The sequence below is a fragment of the Lepisosteus platostomus genome, chromosome 5 (genome assembly GCF_059453375.1).
Source record: "Lepisosteus platostomus isolate fLepPlt1 chromosome 5, fLepPlt1.hap1, whole genome shotgun sequence".
In the NCBI taxonomy this organism is placed as follows: domain Eukaryota; kingdom Metazoa; phylum Chordata; class Actinopteri; order Semionotiformes; family Lepisosteidae; genus Lepisosteus; species Lepisosteus platostomus.
In genome coordinates this window covers 38,199,043-38,221,804 of record NC_142615.1, presented here as the reverse complement: position 1 = coordinate 38,221,804, position 22,762 = coordinate 38,199,043, and the positions used below count along the sequence as shown (strand labels likewise).

The following is a 22,762-nucleotide window of genomic DNA, read 5'->3' as shown; positions in this document are numbered from 1 at the left end:
AAGATAACAATTTTGTCACTCCTAAACATATTTTGGACATTTGAGCACACAAATGTTATGATTCTGGATTTGCAAATTTCCTGATATCTCCACCTGTAATTGTTGCTAATCTTTTTCAAATAATCTTTCTTAAACTTCAAATGGATTTCTCTACACTATTAAAATTGCTCACATCCAGCACACCTTTAAATTAGACAGGTTTTACCTCAGGCAATTGTGATTTTAAAGCAGGTTTATTCCTCAAGGTAATTATGTAAATATAAGTTCCATGTGAGTGACAGAACTGACCACTAGAGGTCACTATGTGGATGGAGAGTTCCCTCCCTACCTTTCCTCAGATTCCTGTTCTGGATCAGCTGCCCCACTAACAGGGCCAGCACCACGAAGAGCAGAGCCCCCAGCAGCAGGAGGACCAGGGGCGAGGCAGACAGGCCTCCCAGCGGCTGTGTCTGGGGTGTTGTCCTGGTTCTGCCTGAGAGAGGGGGAGACAATGGATGAACAGGGATCAGGAGAGGTGCTCTTGGGCTCATATATGCTTCGACAGATGGAATGTCCTGTTCTCCTCATGTTCCCATATGGGGCTATCATGGCTTCAGGGTGAACCCAAGATCAACGAAGAATAGTTAAGAATTCCAAATCTAAACCACCAGGACTGTCAGTAAATCAGTGATGAAAGAGAGGACACTAGCAGTAGATCTACACCGGGAAACTGAAAACACTGATCTTCACAATGAGGGAGGAGAGGAGACACTACAGCAACACTGGGAATCTGAAGAGACAGAAAGACAGGAGTTATCAATGACAAGGAGGATTTATGTTCACCTGTAGCTGTTGTTGGACTGGCTGTTGTCTCTGACAAACCTGTAAAAGAGATAGGAGAGCTGTCAATATATTGCCTTTGGTTTTACAGCAGGTTGAATCCACAGTGGTCTTAATAAAAAAAAATCTTTACATTTGTTCCTTGAGGTCAAATCTAGGATTGCTGGATGAATGGTGTCTTGTTCGGAATTAAAGCCTAGTGCTGTTCACATACACAGGGCTACAAAATATCCAAATCTTGTGACTGATGATCTTAGTTGGTTCAGTTAGATATTAAGCAGTGATAGAGTATGGGTGACATCAGTCTAACTTCTCCATTGATCTGCTACCTTGTTTATCTACAGTTCTAAGACTCTCCTCACCTGTACAGGTAACCCCTGCATCCTCCTTGTGTCGACAGTCACTCTGATTTAGTCCAGAGTGACAGCAGTCCCACAGGTGAAGTTCACTGCCTGTGCAGTTCACCTCGTCCAGCCAGATGGCGCCGTTTCCGAATGGCGAATGAGGCCTCTATTGCTGCACTCACTGCATCCCCACAGCCCAGCTGTCTGCAGACCACCTGGGCATCCTGCAGGTCCCAGGAGTCGTCACAGACTGTCCCCCAGGAGCCCTCATACCGCAGCTCCACCCGGCCAGAGCAGTTAGTGCCTCCAACCAGGCGCAGAGCCAGTGGGACTGAAAGTCAACAGAAAGGTTATTCAGTGTCATTAGATCTGTGACTGTAGACGAGAGCAGAGAGGTTACTGAGTGTCTTCAGCTCAGTGACTGTAGTAGAGATTAGTGAGGTATAGAGTGACCCTAGAAGAGAGCTGTATGGTTACTGTTTCTCAGCTCAGGGCTGCAGTGTCTCTGACTGTTTTACACACTGAACTCACCTGGGCAGTGCTGCTGAGGCTGCTGCTCCTGAGGGGCTGGAGTGCTTCTGTCAGCTTCTTTTCTAGGACCTTCAAGAATTAATAGTCATATAAAAACATTATTATTATAAAATGAATAACAATGACATTGCTTTCATTTTTATACATGTTTGGATATAAATTTATAATAATTCAATTGAAAGCTCTTATTATGTTCTGAACTTGGCAAAACACTAATCCACAGAGCTGCTCGAGATAAAGACAATCACTGCAGAGCTGTTTAAGAGGAAGGCAGCATTACTCTTCACTCTCTACCTGAGCAGGTGATATTAGCCACTTCTTGGTCTGTGCAGTCATTCTGACCCCAGGGGGAGGAGGGACACTGCCACAGGGAAGAGTCATGTTTGCGACAGGAGACAAAGTCCAGCCATTTGGGGTCCGGGCTCAGCCTGGAGTTTGTCTCTCTGACGGTGCCCTTGTCTCCACAGCCCAGCTGTTTACAGATCACTGCAGCTGTGGAGTCAGTCATGCCGTTCTGACACACACTGCCCCAGGTGCCATTGTAGTAAACCTCTGCCTGTCCTGAACAGCCTGCAGACAGCCTCAAGAGAGTGTGATCTGTCAAGACAGCAGGGAAAGTCAAAGGAAACAAACCCTGACAAGACAGCCCAACGTTTCATTCTGAACTGGTAAGAAACAACTAGCAATGAAATGAAATGAACATGTAATGAAACAATGACAGCTGTACAATAACACAGTTGACATGAAGGTGACAGGCAGGACTGTGTGGTTCTGTTCATTCAGAATCTGGACAGTGCATCACACAGAACTTTAAAATCCCATTACATGATCAGGTTCTGACCCAAAACATCATTCTGATCAGCTTGGCTATTCAGCAGCAGCACAACTAAGAGACTGAGGCATGAAAGTAGAACTCTTGGCTCAGGATGAGCGGTGCAGCGTTATGAATGGAGAAAACGTGGCTCAGGGTGACATTTAACACTGTGTGGGTCATCAGGATCTGACCAGAAGCCATTCTTGGAACAAATCAAAATGAAACATTTGAGGCAGAAAATCATGAAAGATAATGGCCAAGACAAATACACCCAAACAGACAACAGGTCTTATTGATGTGAGAAGTTTAAAGTTTGGACCCTAGATTTTACTGGAGGACTGAGATGAATATATCCCCATTCACTAGTGGAGGGGAATTTCTCTTGAGTTTCTTTCTCTCTTTATTTATTTTTGCTGGGATGTGAATATGTGCATTCACAACTGTATCATAAATATAAATATTTATTTTAAAATTAATTCTGCATCCAGCTCAGTCTTTTCCTCAACAAGATGCATTTAAGCACTCCAGATGCAAACCATATCCACAATGTGGAATTCCAGTATGTGGATTATTTTATTTAGTTAACTTACTGAACACAAGATTCTCACATTCTCACAAGTCAAACATATTTAGGCACTCTAGATGCAAGCCATATCCACAATGTGGGATTAAAGAATCTGAATCATTGTAATTTTAATTATCTCCCCTACCTGAACACAGGATTCTCAGATCCTCCTTGTGTCCACAGTCATGCCGTCCCCACCCTGCTGAGGGACACTCCCACAGAGACGACTCGTTCCCCAGACAGCCCACCTCATCCAGCCAGATGGGTCCAGTTCCCTGGCTGAAGGAGGCCGGCACTGGGGCACTGAGGGCCGTCCCACACTGGAGTTGTCTGCATACCACCTGAGAGTCTGCCAGGTCCCAGGAGTCATCACAGACTGTCCCCCAGGATCCATTGTGATAAACCTCCAGCCTCCCAGCACAGTCACCTCCTGCACCAACCAGCCTGAGGGACAGCTGATCTAGGAGCAGAGAATTAGGATTAGAATTAGGGGTCCAGAGGTCAGTGCAGTACTAAGAGATCACCATGACCTGCTGTTACAAGTTGAAGATTATCTCGGCCCACTAGGCAAAGCAGATACAGTTCAAGTACAATGTTTCTTGACTTTTGATTAATTTAATATATACTTATTGTAACAGATTGTTCATAAGCAGTATACCAGATAAGTTACTTTTCTGACCCACTGCTGGGCACAGAGACAATAGCTCCACCGGTGACAAATTGCAGTATTCAGATAGATGCGTTTGCTGTAGATCCCAAAGACCCTAGTGTGTTTGTGACACACAGAAAATACTGCACACACACAGCTGTTGCCTCACTGACTGATCTGGGATTCCACTGAGCAACAGAGACATCAACACACACTGAGAGCCCTGGAGATACAGAACAGGGGCTAATTCATACCTGGTGTTTTGGAAAAGGGAACAGCTGAAGAAGGGAAACCTGTGAAACAAACAGAGAGAGAGAAAACAGACTGTGAACCATGTGTGAGAGGTGCAGTTTAGCACCAGAAATGAAACTAGAATTAAAACAGCACTGATGTGATTAAGACAGTCTTCAATCTCTCTTTACCTGCTCCAGGTGAATCTCTGGTCATATTTGAGTCTGTAAAACAGAAGAAAGGAGCTCATTTCTGTCCACAAGAGTGATGTTTCACCAGTGCAGGGTCAGCTGTGTGTGGGGCTCAACTGTACATAACATCTGTAATTATTGACTTTCTGAGACTCACTTTCTTTTCAGCCTCCTGTTAAATAGGGCTCCATTAATTAAACTAATTAAACAGTTCAGGTGTTAATTACGGGATACTGAGATCCAATACTTTCTTTCATTTTTAGGACAGTGATCTCAATATAAATGTAAAACAGATTTATGTCCACAGTGAATTGTTGTACCTAATCATCTGAAAAAAAAATGACAATGAAAATGATTACCCCTTTAGTTAATATTTGAGTTATATATGATATGATTCAAATACGCTCACATGCTTTAAGGAATATATTTTTACTGGCAGCGTGTAACAGAGCAGGTATTCAGTAAATCATGAAGACAGTGTGCTGCTGTGTGTAAGCACATGATTTTTAAACATAATTCTCACCAGAGCAGATGACTCCTGCGTCCTGTCCATGAGAGCACCCTGCTCTCCCCCATGAAGAGACAGCACAGTGTGAGAGACGGCTCTCATTGCCCCAGCACTCAAACACATCAGCCCTTACTGGTCCACTGCCCTGTCCAAACCAGGCCTGTCCTGGAGCTGCTACAGCCTCCCCACAGCCCAGCTGCTGGCAGAGAACACTGGCATCTCTCAGGTCCCAGTACTGGTCACACACTGTCCCCCAGTCCCTGAAGAGCCACTGTAACTCCACTCGGCCAGAGCAGGAGTCTGAGCCGTTCGCCAGCCTGAACCCTGTGTATCCTGCACACCGGACAGGGGAGAGAGCAGAGACAAAGTGTCACAACACAACAACCAGCAATAACCCTTCAAGTATCCTTACAATACTGATCTTTAAATTACTGTCATATAAGTATCTCACTAACGTGTTACTGTTCGATCCAATTCAATCTGAAATACTTTCTTCATCAGCAAGGCTGGTAATTTATGGTTTAATTAAGTTACTGTTGATCAGAAGATCATCGTATTGAGTTTTCATGGTTAAACACCAATCCCCAGTATTGAATCAGAGCTATAGCAACACTTATTTGTTTCTCTTCTAAGCTTCAGTTTTGAGCTCCATTAAAAACAAAATGAAATGAATTATCCCCCTCTTACCAAAACACTCCAGTCCCACATCGTTCTCATGGGTGCAGCTCTGTGTCATTGTGGAGGACTTTGGACAGAAGGACAGGTGCGATTCACTTCCCCGGCACTGAAACTCCTCTGTCCAGACCTGTCCCTCCCCCTTCCCGAAATGAGCCCCCTTCAGCACCTGTGAGGGAACCCCACAGTCCAGCTCTCGACAGACAACTTCTGCATCCTGCCAGTCAAAGTCAGAGTCACACACTGAGCCCCAGGTCTCTCCGTGCTGCACTTCCAGTCTCCCAGAGCAGAGATCACTGCCTCCAACCACTCTGACCCCTCGATGAGCTGGAATTTCAGAACAATAACAGAGATCACTGTCCCTGACCTTTCTGACCCCTCAATGAGGTGGAATATCAGAACAATAACAGAGATCACTGTCCCTGACCACTCGATATGCTTGAATATAAGAAAAGACAGGAAGAGAGAGCAGGAATAGAGAGTGAGTATTCATTATTTGAACAAAATTGTGAGGAATTCTAAAGAATACTAAAACTATACACTGTTTTGGAATTTTGGGAAATTGCTCAGCTAAAAATTAATCTGTAAATTATCAGGCACACATTCACTGCAGATCAAGTCACTTCCACAGAAACACTGAGAGATCAATGAAAAATAAGTAAAATGACCAAACCCTCATGACACCCCACTGTGTCATAGGAGCTGACATCCTAGAACTCTGGGCTTCAAAGGGGGAATTTGGTTGTGAAACACAAGTAATTGACCTGCAGATATCTGAGACCCTGAACCAAGATGAAGAACACATTCTACCCCAAAGCTTCCTGATAAACTTGAAGAAAACCTGGGAACTAAACAATGTCCTTCAATATAAAGCAGAAATGAACACTTACATATAAAAAATAAAGTTGTTTTAGACGTCACGTCCAAAGTGGTGCAGAGGTTATAGAAAACCAAGCCTATCACACCCAGTCCAGCTACTGTTGCAGCTGGACTGCCTGACCTGCCCCCTGACAAAAACTGTGAACAGGACTGTCACAACCTGGCACTACTGGGGCAGGACTGTCTGACCTGGGCACTGGTACACACTCTGGACAAGACCACAGACAGGCACTGTGAGTTGTCACAGACTAGCATTGCTGGGACATCTGTCTGACCTGGAACTTGAAATGAAATAGCCTTTACTTCTACAAAGACATACACTCTGGACAAGACCAGGACTGTCACAGCCTGGCACTGCTGGAGCAGGACTGTCTGACCTGGGCACTGACACACACTCTGGACAAGACCAGGACTGTCACAGCCTGGCACTGCTGGAGCAGGACTGTCTGACCTGGGCACTGACAGACACTCTGGACAAGATCAGGACTGTCACAGCCTGGCACTGCTGGAGCAGGACTGTCTGACCTGGGCACTGACACACACTCTGGACAAGACCAGGACTGTCATAGCCTGACACTGCTGGAACAGGACAGTCTGATCTGAGCACTGACAGACACTCAGGACAAGACCAGGACTGTCACAGCCTGGCACTGGTGGAGCAGAACTGTCTGACCTGGGCATTGACACACACTCTGGAAAAGACCAGGACTGTCACAGCCTGACACTGCTGGAGCAGAACTGTCTGACCTGGGCATTGACACACACTCTGGACAAGACCAGGACTGTCACACCCTGGGATTGGTGGAGCAGGACTGTCTGACCTGGGCACTGACAGTCACTCTGGACAAGACCAGCACTGTCACAGCCTGGCATTACTAGAGCAGGACTGTCTGACCTGGGCACTGACACACACTCTGGACAAGACCAGGACTGTCACAGCCTGACACTGGTGGAGCAGGACTGTCTGACCTGGGCACTGACACACACTCTGGACAAGACCAGGACTGTCACAGCCTGGGATTGGTGGAGCAGGACTGTCTGACCTGGGCACTGACAGTCACTCTGGACAAGACCAGGACTGTCACAGGCTGGCACTGCTGGAGCAGGACTGTCTGACCTGGGCACTGACACAAACTCTGGACAAGACCAGGACTGTCACAGCCTGGCACTGCTGGAGCAGGACTGTCAGACCTGGGAACTGACAGACACTCGGGACAAGACCAGGACTGTCACAGCCTGGCACTGCTGGAACAGGACAGTCTGACCTGGGCACTGACAGACACTCTGGATAAGACCAGGACTGTCACAGCCTGACACTGCTGGAACAGGACAGTCAGACCTGGGCACTGACACACACTCTGGACAAGACCAGGACTGTCACAGCCTGACACTGGTGGAGCAGGACTGTCTGACCTGGGCACTGACAGACACTCTGGACAAGACCAGGACTGTCTGACCTGGGCACTGACACACACTCTGGACAAGACCAGGACTGTCATAGTCTGGCACTGCTGGAGCAGGACTGTCTGACCTGGGCACTGACACACATTCTGGACAAGACCAGGACTGTCACAGCCTGACACTGCTGGAACAGGACTGTCTGACCTGGGCACTGACACACACTCTGGACAAGACCAGGACTGTCACAGCCTGGAACTGCTGGAGCAGGACTGTCTGACCTGGGCACTGACACACACTCTGGATAAGACCAGGACTGTCACAGCCAGGCACTGCTGGAGCAGGACTGTCTGACCTGGGCACTGACATACACTCTGGACAAGAACAGGACTGTCACAGCCTGACTCTGCTGGAACAGGACTGTCAGACCTGGGCACTGACACACACACTGGACAAGACCAGGACTGTCACAGCCTGACACTACTGGAACAGGACTGTCTGACCTGGGCACTGACAGACACTCAGGACAAGACCAGGACTGTCATAGCCTGACACTGGTGGAGCAGGACTGTCTGACCTGGGCACTGACAGACACTCTGGACAAGACCAGGACTGTCACAGCCTGACACTGGTGGAGCAGGACTGTCTGACCTGGGCACTGACACACACTCTGGACAAGACCAGGACTGTCACAGCCTGACACTGCTGGAACAGGACTGTCTGACCTGGGCACTGACACACACTCTGGACAAGACCAGGACTGTCACAGCCTGGAACTGCTGGAGCAGGACTGTCTGACCTGGGCACTGACAGAGACTCGGGACAAGACCAGGACTGTCACAGCCAGGCACTGCTGGAGCAGGACTGTCTGACCTGGGCACTGACACACACTCTGGACAAGACCAGGACTGTCACAGCCTGACACTGCTGGAACAGGACTGTCTGACCTGGGCACTGACAGACACTCAGGACAAGACCAGGACTGTCACAGCCTGGCACTGCTGGAACAGGACTGTCTGACCTGGACACTGACACACACTCTGGACAAGACCAGGACTGTCACAGCCTGGAACTGCTGGAGCAGGACTGTCTGACCTGGGCACTGACACACACTCTGGACAAGACCAGGACTGTCACAGCCAGGCACTGCTGGAGCAGGACTGTCTGACCTGGGCACTGACACACACTCTGGACAAGACCAGGAATGTCACAGCCTGGCACTGCTGGAAAAGGACTGTCTGACCTTGGCACTGACAGACTCTCTGAATAAGATCAGGACTGTCACAGCCTGGCACTGGTGGAGCAGGACTGTCGGACCTGGGCACTGACAGACACTCTGGACAAGACCAGGACTGTCACAGTCTGGAACTGCTGGAACAGGACTGTCTGACCTGGGCACTGACACACACTCTGGACAATACCAGGACTGTCACAGCCTGGAACTGCTGGAGCAGGACTGTCTGACCTGGGCATTGACACACACTCGGGACAAGACCAGGACTGTCACAGCCTGACACTGCTGGAACAGGACTGTCTGACCTGGGCACTGACACACACTCTGGACAAGACCAGGACTGTCACAGCCAGGCACTGCTGGAGCAGGACTGTCTGACCTGGGCACTGACAGACACTCTGGACAAGACCAGGACTGTCACAGTCTGGAACTGCTGGAACAGGACTGTCTGACCTGGGCACTGACACACACTCGGGACAAGACCAGGACTGTCACAGCCTGACACTGCTGGAACAGGACTGTCTGACCTGGGCACTGACACACACTCTGGACAAGACCAGGACTGTCACAGCCTGACACTGCTGGAACAGGACTGTCTGACCTGGGCACTGACAGACACTCAGGACAAGACCAGGACTGTCATAGTCTGGCACTGGTGGAGCAGGACTGTCTGACCTGGGCACTGACACACACTCTGGACAAGACCAGGACTGTCACAGCCTGACACTGGTGGAGCAGGACTGTCTGACCTGGGCACTGACAGACACTCGAGACAAGACCAGGACTGTCACAGCCTGGCACTGCTGGAGCAGGACTGTCTGACCTGGGCACTGACACACACTCCGGACAACACCAGGACTGTCACAGCCTGACACTGCTGGAACAGGACTGTCTGACCTGGGCACTGACAGTCACTCTGGACAAGACCAGGACTGTCACAGCCTGGAACTGCTGGAGCAGGACTGTCTGACCTGGGCACTGACACACACTCTGGATAAGACCAGGACTGTCACAGCCTGGCACTGCTGGAGCAGGACTGTCTGACCTGGGCACTGACAGACACTCTGGACAAGACCAGGACTGTCAGAGCCTGACACTGCTGGAACAGGACAGTCAGACCTGGGCACTGACAGACACTCTGGACAAGACCAGGACTGTCACAGCCTGACACTGCTGGGACAGGACAGTCAGACCTGGGCACTGACACACACTCTGGACAAGACCAGGACTGTCACAGCCTGGAACTGCTGGAGCAGGACAGTCAGACCTTAGCACTGACACACACTCTGGATAAAGCCAGGACTGTCACAGCCTGGCACTGCTGGAGCAGGACTGTCTGACCTGGGCACTGACAGACACTCTGGACAAGACCAGGACTGTCAGAGCCTGACACTGCTGGAACAGGACAGTCAGACCTGGGCACTGACAGACACTCTGGACAAGACCAGGACTGTCACAGCCTTACACTGCTGGGACAGGACAGTCAGACCTGGGCACTGACACACACTCTGGACAAGACCAGGACTGTCACAGCCTGACACTGCTGGAGCAGGACAGTCAGACCTTAGCACTGACACACACTCTGGATAAAGCCAGGACTGTCACAGCCTTGCACTGGTGGAGCAGGACTTTATGACCTGGACACTGACAGACCAGGACTACCACTGCCTGGGACTGCTAGAGCAGGAGTGTATGACCTGGACACTGACAGACCAGGACTATCACAGACTGGAACTGCTAGTGCAACTGTCTATCCTGGAACGTTGTTTCTTCAAAGGGAATTTGTCTTGCACATCACAAGCTCACAAACATAACAAATACAAGAATAGTCCAACACCATAACTCAAAATAACATTCAATTTGTATTCCTACAAATTGGAATACAAATTGTGCACTCCTACAGTACCATAAGGTTAAACCAACCAAAAAAGAGTACCTTCCAAAGAGTCAGACAACATTAATATCTCTACCTGCAAACATTTTTCGATTGTTCAAAAACTGAATGCTTTTAGTTGTAAAGAAGATTAATGTTTTCTTAGTGTTAATACAGGGAATTGGGTACCCCCTCATAGATTCCTCTGAGACATCTAGTCCTGAAACTGTCCACACTGACCAGGATGGAATTTCTCAGTCTGTTGTAACTGTCAAACAACTGGTCCTGAAACTCTAAACACTGACCAGAACAGTCCCTCAGTCAGCTGGACCAGAAAATGTCCACACTGACATGAACAGAGTCCCTCAGTCAGCCGGTCCTGAAACTGTCCACACTGACCAGGATAGAGTCCATGTGTCAGTTGGACCTGAAACTGTCCACACTGACTAGAACAGAGTCCCTCTGTCAGCTGGACCTGAAACTGCCCACACTGAAGGATAGAGTCCCTCAGTCTGCTTTAACTGTCAATCAACTGGACCTGAAACTGTCCACACTGACCAGGACAGAGATCCTTATTTAGCTGAACCTGAAACTGTCCACACTGACAAGGATAGAGTCCATCAGTCAGCTGTTCCTGAAACTGTCCACACTGACCAGGATAGAGTTTCTCAGTCAGCTGGACCTGAAACTGTCCACACTGACCAGGATGAGTTTCTCAGTCAGCTGGACCTGAAGCAGTCCATACTGACCAGGAGAGAGTCCGTCAGTCAGATGGACCTGAAACTGTCCACACTGACCAGGATAGAGTCCATCAGTCAGCTGTTCCTGAAACTGTCCACACTGACCAGGATAGAGTTTCTCAGTCAGCTGGACCTGAAACTGTCCACACTGACCAGGATGACTTTCTCAGTCAGCTGGACCTGAAGCAGTCCATACTGACCAGGAGAGAGTCCGTCAGTCAGCTGGACCTGAAACTGTCCACACTGACCAGGAGAGAGTCCCTCAGTCAGCTGGACCTGAAACTGTCCATACTGACAAGGATAGAGTCCATCAGTCAGCTGGTGCTGAAGCTGTCCACAATGACCAGGATAGAGTTTCTCAGTCAGCTGGGCTTTACACAGTCCACAATGACCAGTATAGAGTCCCGCAGTCAGCCTGTCCTGAAACCGTTCAGAGTGACTAGGATAGAGTCTCTCAGTCTGCTGGACCTTAACCAGTCCTCACTGACCAGGAGAGAGTCATTCAGTCTGCTTTAACAGTCAAACACTGGGAAAAACTAAGATTGCTGCTGGAAGAGGTGTAAGTGGGGCCAGCAGGGGGCACTCACCCTGCGGTCCATGTGGGTCCTAATGTCCCAGTATAGTGACAGGGACACTATACTGTAAACAGGCGCCGTCCTTCGGATGAGACGTAAAACCGAGGTCCTGACTCTCTGTGGTCATTAAAAATCCCAGGGCGCTTCTCGAAAAGAGTAGGTGTGTAACCCTGATGTCCTGCCCAAAATTTCCAATTGGCCCTTACCAATCATGGCCTCCTAATAATCCCCCTCTATGAATTGGCTACATTACTCTGCTCTCCTCCCCACTGATAGCTGATGTGTGGTGAGTGTTCTGGCGCACTATGGCTGCTGTCGCATCATCCAGGTGGATGCTGCACATTGGTGGTGGTGGAGGGGAGTCCCCATTACCTGTAAAGAGCTTTGAGTGGAGTGTCCAGAAAAGCGCTATATAAGTGTAAGCAATTATTATTATTATTAAACAGCTGGTCCTGAAACTGTCCACACAGACCACAACAGAGTCCCTCAGTCAGCCTGTCCTGAAAATGTCCACACTGACAAGGAGAGAGTCCCTCACTCAGCTGGAACCCGAAGCTGTCCACACTGACCAGGACAGAGAACCCTTAATCAGCTGGTCCTGAAACTTTACATCCTGACCAGGACCAGACAAGACCACTGACCAGACCAGAGTCTCTCAGTCAACTGGTCCTGAAACTATCCATACTGACCAGGACAGAGTCATTCAGTCAGCTGGTTCTGAACCTCTCTGAGGAATATATTCTTTAGATGAGCACTATTGAGACTGCATCAGAGATGTGAGATGACCACAGTGTGATATCTCCCTGGAATAAAGGTGACTGATGTTGTCTGTAAAGTCAGAAGACTCTTAGCTAAGGCCAGTGACCAGTAACCCTGTTCCTTTCAATGCAGGTACAAATGATATTGGTGTAAATCATATTGTTATAAATAACATTCTTAAAGGTGTGAAATTCAGACACATTGGCAACAAAGAGAAGAACATCACCAGATTTTCTCAGTAGATCTACAAAATCCAGGGTAAGGAAAACTACAAATTTAATTCTGTGAACAACATACTGGATGTGTTAACACATTGATATGCCAAATAGGGCACTGATCCAGGTGGGTGCATGTGGTCAACACAGACTGTTGGCTCATTTTTACTCACTCTGCTTCAAGAATATGGGTATCATCAAAATCCCATCTTTGGAGAACAGGATTCGTGGTGACCACACTTCCCTCTAATCATTAACCTAACTGACAATCTCTAATCCCATTGCTCACAATACCCTAGGCTACACCTCAGTGGTATAATTGTTTTCTTACCTCGTTCTGCTCTGTAATCTCCTCCAAGGTCATGCCCGAGGTCTCAGAGCAGAGAGACATGGACAGCTGCCTGTCACACTAATCCCCTTGTGGGGTAGTAGCAATGCAAACCCTCTTCCAGTAGGACCCATTTGTCCTGAACTGCTCTACCTCCCTCATTACCTTACCAGTGGTCCAAAAAGGCAATGACTGAGCCTGTTTGTGTTTCAGAGCCTTCTGCAGCTCCTTGGTGCATCACTCTCTCTGAGAGCCAGGCTCCTTGGCGCAGCACTAACACACTAGCAGCTGTGTTCTGCTAGGCTGCTCTTCAAAATTGTGGTGGCATACAGCTGTCAGCACCTCAACCCTGTGACACCAGGCTACAGTATGTCTCACACATACATTAAATGCTAAATTACAGTAGGCATATGCCACAGAGAAATAACTGCGGATAATAATATTCCAACACTGTGTAATGAAATTAAGAATTTATTTTGAAGACATGGATTTTATGAGAGACTTTAACTTTCCCCATATACGTAGATTAGAAAAAACCTATAAGAAATGTAGGAACAGAAAACAAAATGGAAGATGGATAGTGACAGCTTTCTTGTCCAGTTGGTTAGAGAATCTACAAGAGGAAATGCTTATTTAAATCTATTTTTTTAACAATCAAGACAGAGAGTAACAAAAGTGAGAATAATTATGGAACTGCAATAATAGTATGGTGAGCTTTGAAGTACATTTTGAATTTGAACAGGTTGAGGCCAATCTCACAAATTTACAGAAAGCAGATTATGAAGCAATTCTGAGGCAAGTAGAACATCTGTTGTAGCAGAGATACAACAGATATTAATATGCAGATCTGACCAATTCAGCACTGTTTAATGAAATTAACATACTAGAGTATGCAGCCCAAATGACAACATGTGGGTCATATTTTATCCTTTTTTAAGTCACCTGAGGGACATCAGTCACTTCATGTTAACAAACAGGCACTAGCTGATCCCTTTTGGCCAGTGTCTCTGTACCTTTATCCCCTGACACAGTGGTGCAATTCTGGTCACCGCTTAGGAAAAACAAAATAAACCGCTACACTAGTATCAGTCCATAAAAGGATAACCAGATACATATTGGGGTATTAAAGGATATTCTACACTGACAGGCTGAAGGAACAACACCTTTCTAGTCTTCAGGAGAGAGGGAAACTGACATATGTATTTAGAAATCCTCATGACATGGGCCATGGCAATGTTAACCCTGTGGACGTCAGAGAAACAAGGTACAGAAGTTGAAACATTTAAAAGTGAGAACAGGATGCAGCTCTTTACACAAAAGGATCTGGGGGTTCGGAACAAGATATCTAACAATTTTGTTGTGGCCAAAACCCTGCTTTCCTTTAACAAAGGTCTGAGAAAGAAAGAGGTCCCTGGATTAAAGAAAAATAAAATAAGATAAATGAACTCCTCACATTTCTAAATAGTATTAAATTATTGTTATATTTAATGTTTTATTTCTTATTATTTTACCGAGATATATGTATTTTTATAAGTTAATATTCATTGTTGAATGCAGACTGTTACCTGAACAGATTACTCCAACATCATAAATATGGGAGTAAACTTTTGATTCTGAGCCACAGTCTCTCAGCGTAGACTCTGACCCGCTGCAGGAAATGTGACTCAGCAGGATTGATCCAGACCCTGGTCCAAAGTGAGCTCCTCCTGGTGCTGAAACAGCAGATCCACAGCCCAGCTGTCTGCACACCACTGCAGCATCATTGATATCCCAGTCACTGTCATCAATCGTCCCCCACTTTCCACTGTGATGAATCTCCACTGTCCCCTCACAGGGACTGGCACCATTCACCAAGCTCACATCAGTGCTGCCTGGAGAGAGGACAGGATCTAATAACACAATGTCTGGAGAGACAGACAAACTGATTAATACACACACTGACTCACACAACTAATGTCATTGACATGAGAGAAAAAGATTGAATTGTATGTTTGAAAAGATGGAAATATTGCTTCATTTCTTCTGTAATCCAGGAGCTGTTGTCATGACAGTGACAGTAATGCCTGTATGACATCAGAAATCTGTGACTTGTGTTGCAGTGGTTCTGGGAGCTGGGGTTACTGCACTGGACCTTGGTTATAATGACTTCATGATGTCAAAGTGCTGGGACTTGTGTTACTTGCATTTTGGGAGCTATTGTCACCACGGTAGACAGTGGACAGCTGTAATGACTGTATGACTTCAAACAGCTGAAGCAGTGTTTAAGCATTTCCGGAAACTGTGATCACTACGGAGGACAGTGGTTTTAATGACTGTATGACTTCAGAGGGTTCCATCTTCCTGGGTTTCTGGTCACTACAGTGGACAGTGCCTATAATGACTATGAGTTCAGGGGGCTGAGACTTCTGTTTCTGTTTTTTTTAGTAAGCTTTGGTCACTATTGTGACTAATGACTGTATTATTAGGATTCTGGGAGCTGTGGTCACTTCAGTGGTCTGTGGCTTTAATTACTTTTTTACTTCAGAGGGCTGGGACCTGTGTTCCTTTATTTTTTCTGGGACCTGTGTTTACTAACATGGACAGTGTCTGTAGTGACAACATGACTTTCTGGGGGCTTCGATTTATGTTTTTTTAAAAAAAAATAATTCCTTACACTTATATATCGCTTTTCTAGACACTGTAAGAGGACCAGAGGAAGGGTCATCCAGGACAGGTATTTTAGGAACGATCTGCTCACTATACTTGACTTGGACCTGACCAAGATGGTCGCTAAGAGAAACCAGCTGACCTGCAGATGGAAAGGGCTCAGTCTGAAAGACAACGAGACGCAGGTGGGTCTCATCAGGAAACACAATATATTATGCCCCGAAAAACAGCGAACCGGCACGGAAGCCAGTAGGTGAATGCGTTTTGGAGGAGATAGTGGAATCAGGTTGGTGTGGATAAAGATTTAAGGACAATGGATTTACGGAATAAATAAAGGATAACGGTATACGGTTTGTGATTTGGACTCGGCGCGGATTTGTGGGGTTTTATGGACTTTTGGAACATGGACTGAATAAGGATAGAGAAAACGGATTGCGGACTGGTTTGGAAGACAGACGAACGAAAGAAAAGGCGAAAACTTCACGATCTTTCCTGAAAAGATGTCTTAAATTGTGGAGGACCTTGATGGTCCCTGTACTTTAGTGACTTAAACTTCATTCCACTCCCTGAACTCTCAGGTTTCCTCCTCTCCTCTTTTCGAAATTCCCCTCTCTCGTCCTTAATCAAGGCTTCTGTGGCATGCTGTCGGTCCACTAAATCAACCGCCTGGTCTAAGGTCTGGGGATCCCCATCACTCACTTTTCTTTTCAAGTGAACAGGCAGACTCCTCACAAAGTGGTCCAATACTACTCTTTCTACCACTTGCCCCGAGTTTAGTTCTTCTGGCTGAAGCCATTTCTTCACCAGATGTACCAGGTCAAACATCTGAGATCTAGTGGGCTTGTCTATTTGATACTTCCAGTTATGGAACCGGACTGCTCGTATCACCGTGGTTACCCCTAATCTTGCCAAAATCTCATAGTTCATAGTTCTCAGCATCCTCTTCTTTTAAATCATAATAAGCCTTTTGGGCTTCCCCAATTAAATAAGGCGCTACTCTCCCTGCCCATTGCTCTCTGGGCCATGCATTCCTGGCAGCTGTTCTCTCAAAAGTGGTTAAATATGCTTCCACATCATCGAGCTCTGTCATCTTTTGAAGCCCAATTTCTTCCATCTTACTGGGTTCTCTCCCTGTTACTGAGGACCGTCTAATTTCTTCTCCTAATCTTTGCAATTCCAAATTCTGCTCTTCTATAATTTGTTGATTTGTTTCCGTTTCCATGCTGTGCCTGTATGGCTACTTGTTGTCCCTTTAAAGCCTGGAACTGGGCTAGGGTGGCTTGGGACAATTGTTGTATCAGTTGTTCCATTGTTCTTAGCGAGAGTTCACACCCAAACCGAGAGAGAAGAGAAAAAAAAAGTAAATTTTTTATTTCCACAAGTCTTAGTCCCGATCAGCGGGTTGGCCGCATCCTCCACCAATTGTAGTGCCTCCGGGGGAATAGGTTAATGTACTAAATACAAAAGTACTCAGACAACACACTCTTCTTTTATTTTAGTGAAGTTTTCGCCTTTTCTTTCGTTCGTCTGTCTTCCAAACCAGTCCGCAATCCGTTTTCTCTATCCTTATTCAGTCCATGTTCCAAAAGTCCGTAAAACCCCACAAATCTGCGCCGAGTCCAAATCACAAACCGTATACCGTTATCCTTTATTTATTCCGTAAATCCGTTGTCCTTAAATCTTTACCCACACCAACCTGATTCCACTATCTCCTCCAGAACGCATTCACCTACTGGCTTCCGCGCCAGTTCACTGTTTCCGGGGCATATATATTTTGTTTCCTGATGAGACCAACCTGCGTCTCGTTGTCTTTCAGACTGAGCCCTTTCCATCTGCTGGTCAGCTGGTTTCTCTTAGCAGCCATCTTGGTCAGGTCCAAGTCAAGCATTGTGAGCAGATCGTTCCTAAAATACCTGTCCTGGATGACCCTTCCTCTGGTCCTCTTACAACACTCTACTCAAAGTTCTTTACAGGTAATGGGGACTCCCCTCCACCACCACCAGGATGATGCAACAGCAGCCAGTACACTCACCACACATCAGTTCTCAGTGGGAAGGAGAACGGAGTTGTGAAGCCAATTCATAGATGGGGATTACAAGTAGACCATGTTTCATGAAGGCCAGAGTGAGAGTTGGCCAAGACAAAGGGGGAAAACACCTCTACTCTTCTCAAGATACACCCTGGGACTTTCAATAACCAAGAGATTTTACGTCCCATCTCAAAAACATTGTTTTTTTACAGTAGAGTGTCTCCATCACTATACTGGTGTGTTAGGACTCACACTGACCATAGAATGAATGCCCCCTTACTGGTCCCATTAAAACCTCTTCCAGCAGCAACTTTAACTTTCCCAGGAGGCAACCCACCCAGGTACTGGCCAGGCTCACACCTTCTGAGGGGGTTTCCAGGTGTCAATTGCAGGGTTATATAGCTGATGTAAAAGCAACTTTTTAACTTATGGTCATTACAGCAGTCAGTGGCAACAATGACTGTGTGCCCCAGTTTCTGTATGGTGTGCTTACTATAGTCAACAGTGACTGTAATGACTGTGTTCCTTCTTGGTGCTATGGTCACTATAGTGGACAGCGACTGTAATGACTGTTTCCCTGTGTTCCTATGAGCTGTGGTCAACACATCAACACACCAGTCAGTAGATTTAATGACTGTGTTCCTAGTTTTTGGGAGCTATCGGTACCTCAATGGACAGTGGCTTTAATTACTATATTTTTTATCTGTCCCAGCTCCTGTGACAAGAGGGGTTTCACAAACACTGATAATGACAGTCATTGTATGATTGTGATGTTGAAAAACTGCTAAAAAGTCCTGCAGTTATGAATCTCTACATGATTACCTGTTTAATATTTCAAAACTTAAATCATATTATGTTAAATAACTAAATATACTGATGGAAAAAAGAAATGCAACACCTCCCCTCCACACTCTGGCCTGGCTGGAACAGGCTGAAGAGTGACTCATTCGTGAAGAGGACCTGATGCCACTGCTGATGAGTCCATCGCAGCCCCTGTCTGGCCCAAGCCAGTCAGGTGTGACGTCTAGAAGGTGTGAGCAGAGGGCCTCTGACAGGTCGCCTTGCTCTAAGGCCAGCACCATTGAGCCTCACTCTCCTGTCACTGATGCAGGCATTATAACTGCCGACAGTTTCAGCAGCAGTACAGGTGGTAGATCTGAAACAATCTCTCAGATGGTCTGATGTGGCGGTACTGCTCTGGTCTGGTCACTTGAGGGTGACCGGATTTTGGACAGACATCTGTCCTGCTGGTGTGCTGAAACCTTCTCTGCAGTCGGGACACAGTGGAGCGGCTTACTCCATAGTGTCTGGCAACGTGGGCACATGACATGCCTGCCTGCAGCATGCCAATGGCCCTCTCCTTTGCTTCTGGTGACATTCGAGGCATTATGGAATGCACAGAAAACTAAGAAATGTGGCCTTTATCTTGCAGTGACTTAAGCTTTGAATTAAGGCCTTTTTAAAGGTGTACTGCTCAGGCATTGTTACACCTGTACCTCATTGGCTAAAAGTGCACCTAACGAGCTTTTGTGTGATTGGAAAGTTGCAATGCCTCACTGCACAAGCTGTATTGCTGGTCAGAGGGATTAAAACAAAGTGACAACTTTTTTGTGAAAGGACATAAGTTTTAACTATGGTATTCTCATTCCAGAAATGTTTATTTTTTCCATCAGCATATTTAATTGGCATTACCCTTATGTACATACATATTTTTATACATTTCTAATGTACACAGAACAAATACACATTCTTATTAAAACCCCACAATATGCAAAAATAACCCCTGTTATTATGATACTAAGATAAGATCTAAAAACACAAACTAAATTAATTAGCTGTGAAATAGCAGTCAAATCCTGTATTAACATAAATCACAACTTCCATTTTTTAATTCTTGTTATAATATGACATTCTACTGTAGCTCTTAAATTATTGCTATTACACCTCAGTTTCTAATAAGACACCAGTTTCTAATAATGCAGCATCCATACTAACAATTTTCACAACTGTTATTAAATTCTGCATTTTCTGACTTCCAAATCAGTAAAGAATGTTTCATTTGCATTACAGCATGCCTCTTCAATGTCTTAACACAGAAAACCTGGTCTACATGAACCAGATACAGTAGTACTAATATTTTAACACTTTAAAAACTACAATTGTCCTAGCACTCCAGTACTTTACATTTTTAAAACATAATTATATAACTTCCTATCACAATGGAACACCTATTCCTGTAAAACAGAGGAAATATTTGTTTTCACAACAAATGAAATTCACACATCTTAAAGACAGATTCATGTGAGATTCATTTGTTGTGACTGTTTGAACAAACAAGTGACATAATGAAAGCATTAAAACTCCAGTCTTAATTATCGCACGTACATGCTTTAATATTTAGTTGTTAATAACACACTTACTGTTTATCTATTAAAACATCAGTCTTTAATACTAAAATATCAGAATCTCAAAAATATTCCAGTCTTTAATAACACACTTATTCTATTACTATTTCTGTCTGTAATAATAAAATATCTGTGTCTTAATAATACTCTAGTCTTTAATAACACACTAATATTTGTTAATACACCAGTATGTAATAATAGCTTGTACAATGTTCAGCACAATAAAACAATAAACATCCCAGGTAAATATTTCTGATTCACCCTGTATGGTATAATATTATTATAGAACCATTTTTCTTTATTGCTCACACTTCTTCTGTTTTCACGTAAATGAAGAATGTCTCACATGTTCCAGCAAATCACTCAAATTGCTGCTACTATATGAAGAATTGTATTATTGTTATTATTTGTACATAACGTTTTAAGAGATTAGCACACAAAATATTTTCACAAATTATCAATAGAGGATGATTGTGACCAACCGCTACTATAGATGATTAACACGGCAGCAAAAAATAACCCAATCCTGACCCAGCCTGACACAGTGTAGTGTATTACCAACGTGAATATGGAATTAACTGACAAGTAATTAAGTAAATTAAGTGCCTTGGGGTAACCCTGTTGAGAAAGTCATGATATAAAAATAAATTGAAGTGAATTGAAGTATACTGGGGAGATGAGTGGAGTACATGTAGCACCCATGGTGTAAATATTAATTATGTTTCCTATATGAAATTATACTAAATAAATATTAATAAAATTATTGTAGATTGTTAACTTTTTTGGAACTAACAAACCCAGAAAATGTAATTTGGAACAAATTTTGATAAAATACCACAGTTTCATTTAAAATAAATTCTCCATTTTCCAAATTCTCTCATTTTCCCATTACTTTTTTGCTCCATTTCCATCTAAAACTATAACCATATGATTGTACATTGATGGAAATGAAATTATTCATACAGTGCTTTAAAAAAATTGTTCTAGGCAATAGCTTTTTTTCCTGAATTGTATCAGAATAAAATTAATTATAATATTAATAATTTCAGATGTATTATTTTAATAATATTTAAATAAAATCCCATAGAGCTGAATTTAAAATAAACACAAAGATCTCAACTTAAAACGTTTCTAAGCAACTAATTATGTTTCTGCACACACAGACTTAGAAAAAAATACATAATTATTTTGAAAAATACAGACACATTTTAAGGTAAATAATTAATTTTTCTACCCACTTCTTGCTACTTTTCCATCTAAACTTTAATTCCAGTTATTGTCTGTCTGTCTGTCTGGACCTCGCAACCCAAACTATTTAAAAAAATACTTTTTCATCTAAAATATTAATTGCACTTGTTGTCTGTTTGGAGAGGAGAAGACTGGACACTTACTGGCTGAGCTGTGCAGCACCAGGACAGCGAGAGAGAAGATGGACAGGCAGCTCTCCATTGTCATCAGGACAGAGCGCAGCTGAGACCCCTGTCTTCACCCCTGAACCCACAGGGCAACTGAGCTACTGCTCTGCACCCTGGACCCCCAGTAACAACACAGCCCCCTGCCCCGCCAATCACACACAGCACTGCCTTTTCAGACTGACAGCAGGAACCTCTCACACAGGCAGGACGCCAATCACACAGGGCCCTTTCAGTCATCTCCATATATATCAGAGACACATCACTGTTTCCTCTCCCTGAAGACACTCCCAGCAGTGCGGAGGAGAGGAGAGACAGGAGCAGCTCTGTGTCTCACTGGAGGAAACACAGATACAGATACAGACAGCAGGGCTGCAGGTGCTGCAGGGGCAGGAAGAGATCAGATATTAAACAAAAAAAAATCTTTGCAGTTCTAGACAAGTATTATAATTGAAAATCAGTATCAAGATAATCAATTATGTATATATGGTCCTGTAATTCTTGTTGTCTGTATCAGGAAGCGTCTAGAACTTGTTCCTGTCTTTCTGTCTGTGTAAGGCAGTGTCCAGTGACTGGTGTCCTGAATATGGTCCTGTCTTGCTGTCTGTGTCAGGCAGTGTCCAGTGACTGGTGTCCTGCAGTGACTCACAGAGTTGTTGTGTCTCCAGACAGTAATGTCTTCTGGTCATGGTCAAGGGCAGTGTGAGGAGAGCCTGTGCTCAAGGTGGCAGTGAGGTCACTCAGGTCAGCACAGGAATACGGAGACAAGGTGGACTGAATAAGAACTGGCTGTCCTGTGACTGTGATCAATAATTTAAATGAAAAAGAAAGAAAGCCCAGCAGTGATTGTCCCTTATGTATTGAGCCTGTTGGACAGCAGCTCTTCCAGTTGACTCCCACAGACCCTCAGTCTATATCTGCGCAGCTCCAGTCCACACAGAT

General features: G+C 45.3%; 3 protein-coding genes across 3 annotated transcripts in view; 1 reads left to right on the top strand and 2 right to left on the bottom strand.

The window, feature by feature from the left end:
* Positions 1–5,700, bottom strand: part of LOC148666241 (CD5 antigen-like) — a 191,635-nt gene extending 185,935 nt beyond the window's left edge. The window contains exon 1 of the mRNA XM_088632906.1: positions 5,340–5,700. Within this exon, the coding sequence (XP_088489032.1) occupies positions 5,340–5,388 (49 nt within the window). The 5' untranslated portion in view covers positions 5,389–5,700. The remainder of the gene's footprint in view (positions 1–5,339) is intronic.
* LOC148666183 (antigen WC1.1-like) overlaps positions 1–22,762 on the top strand; it is a 648,305-nt gene that overhangs the window by 264,568 nt on the left and 360,975 nt on the right. The window lies entirely within an intron of this gene.
* On the bottom strand, positions 1,978–5,220 carry LOC148666242 (scavenger receptor cysteine-rich type 1 protein M130-like). The gene is made up of 5 exons (XM_088632907.1): positions 5,187–5,220; positions 4,842–4,985; positions 3,977–4,015; positions 3,219–3,533; positions 1,978–2,291 (listed from the first exon to the last, which is right to left on the bottom strand). The coding sequence occupies exons 1-5, from the start codon at positions 5,218–5,220 to the stop codon at positions 1,978–1,980; spliced, it is 846 nt and encodes a 281-aa protein (XP_088489033.1).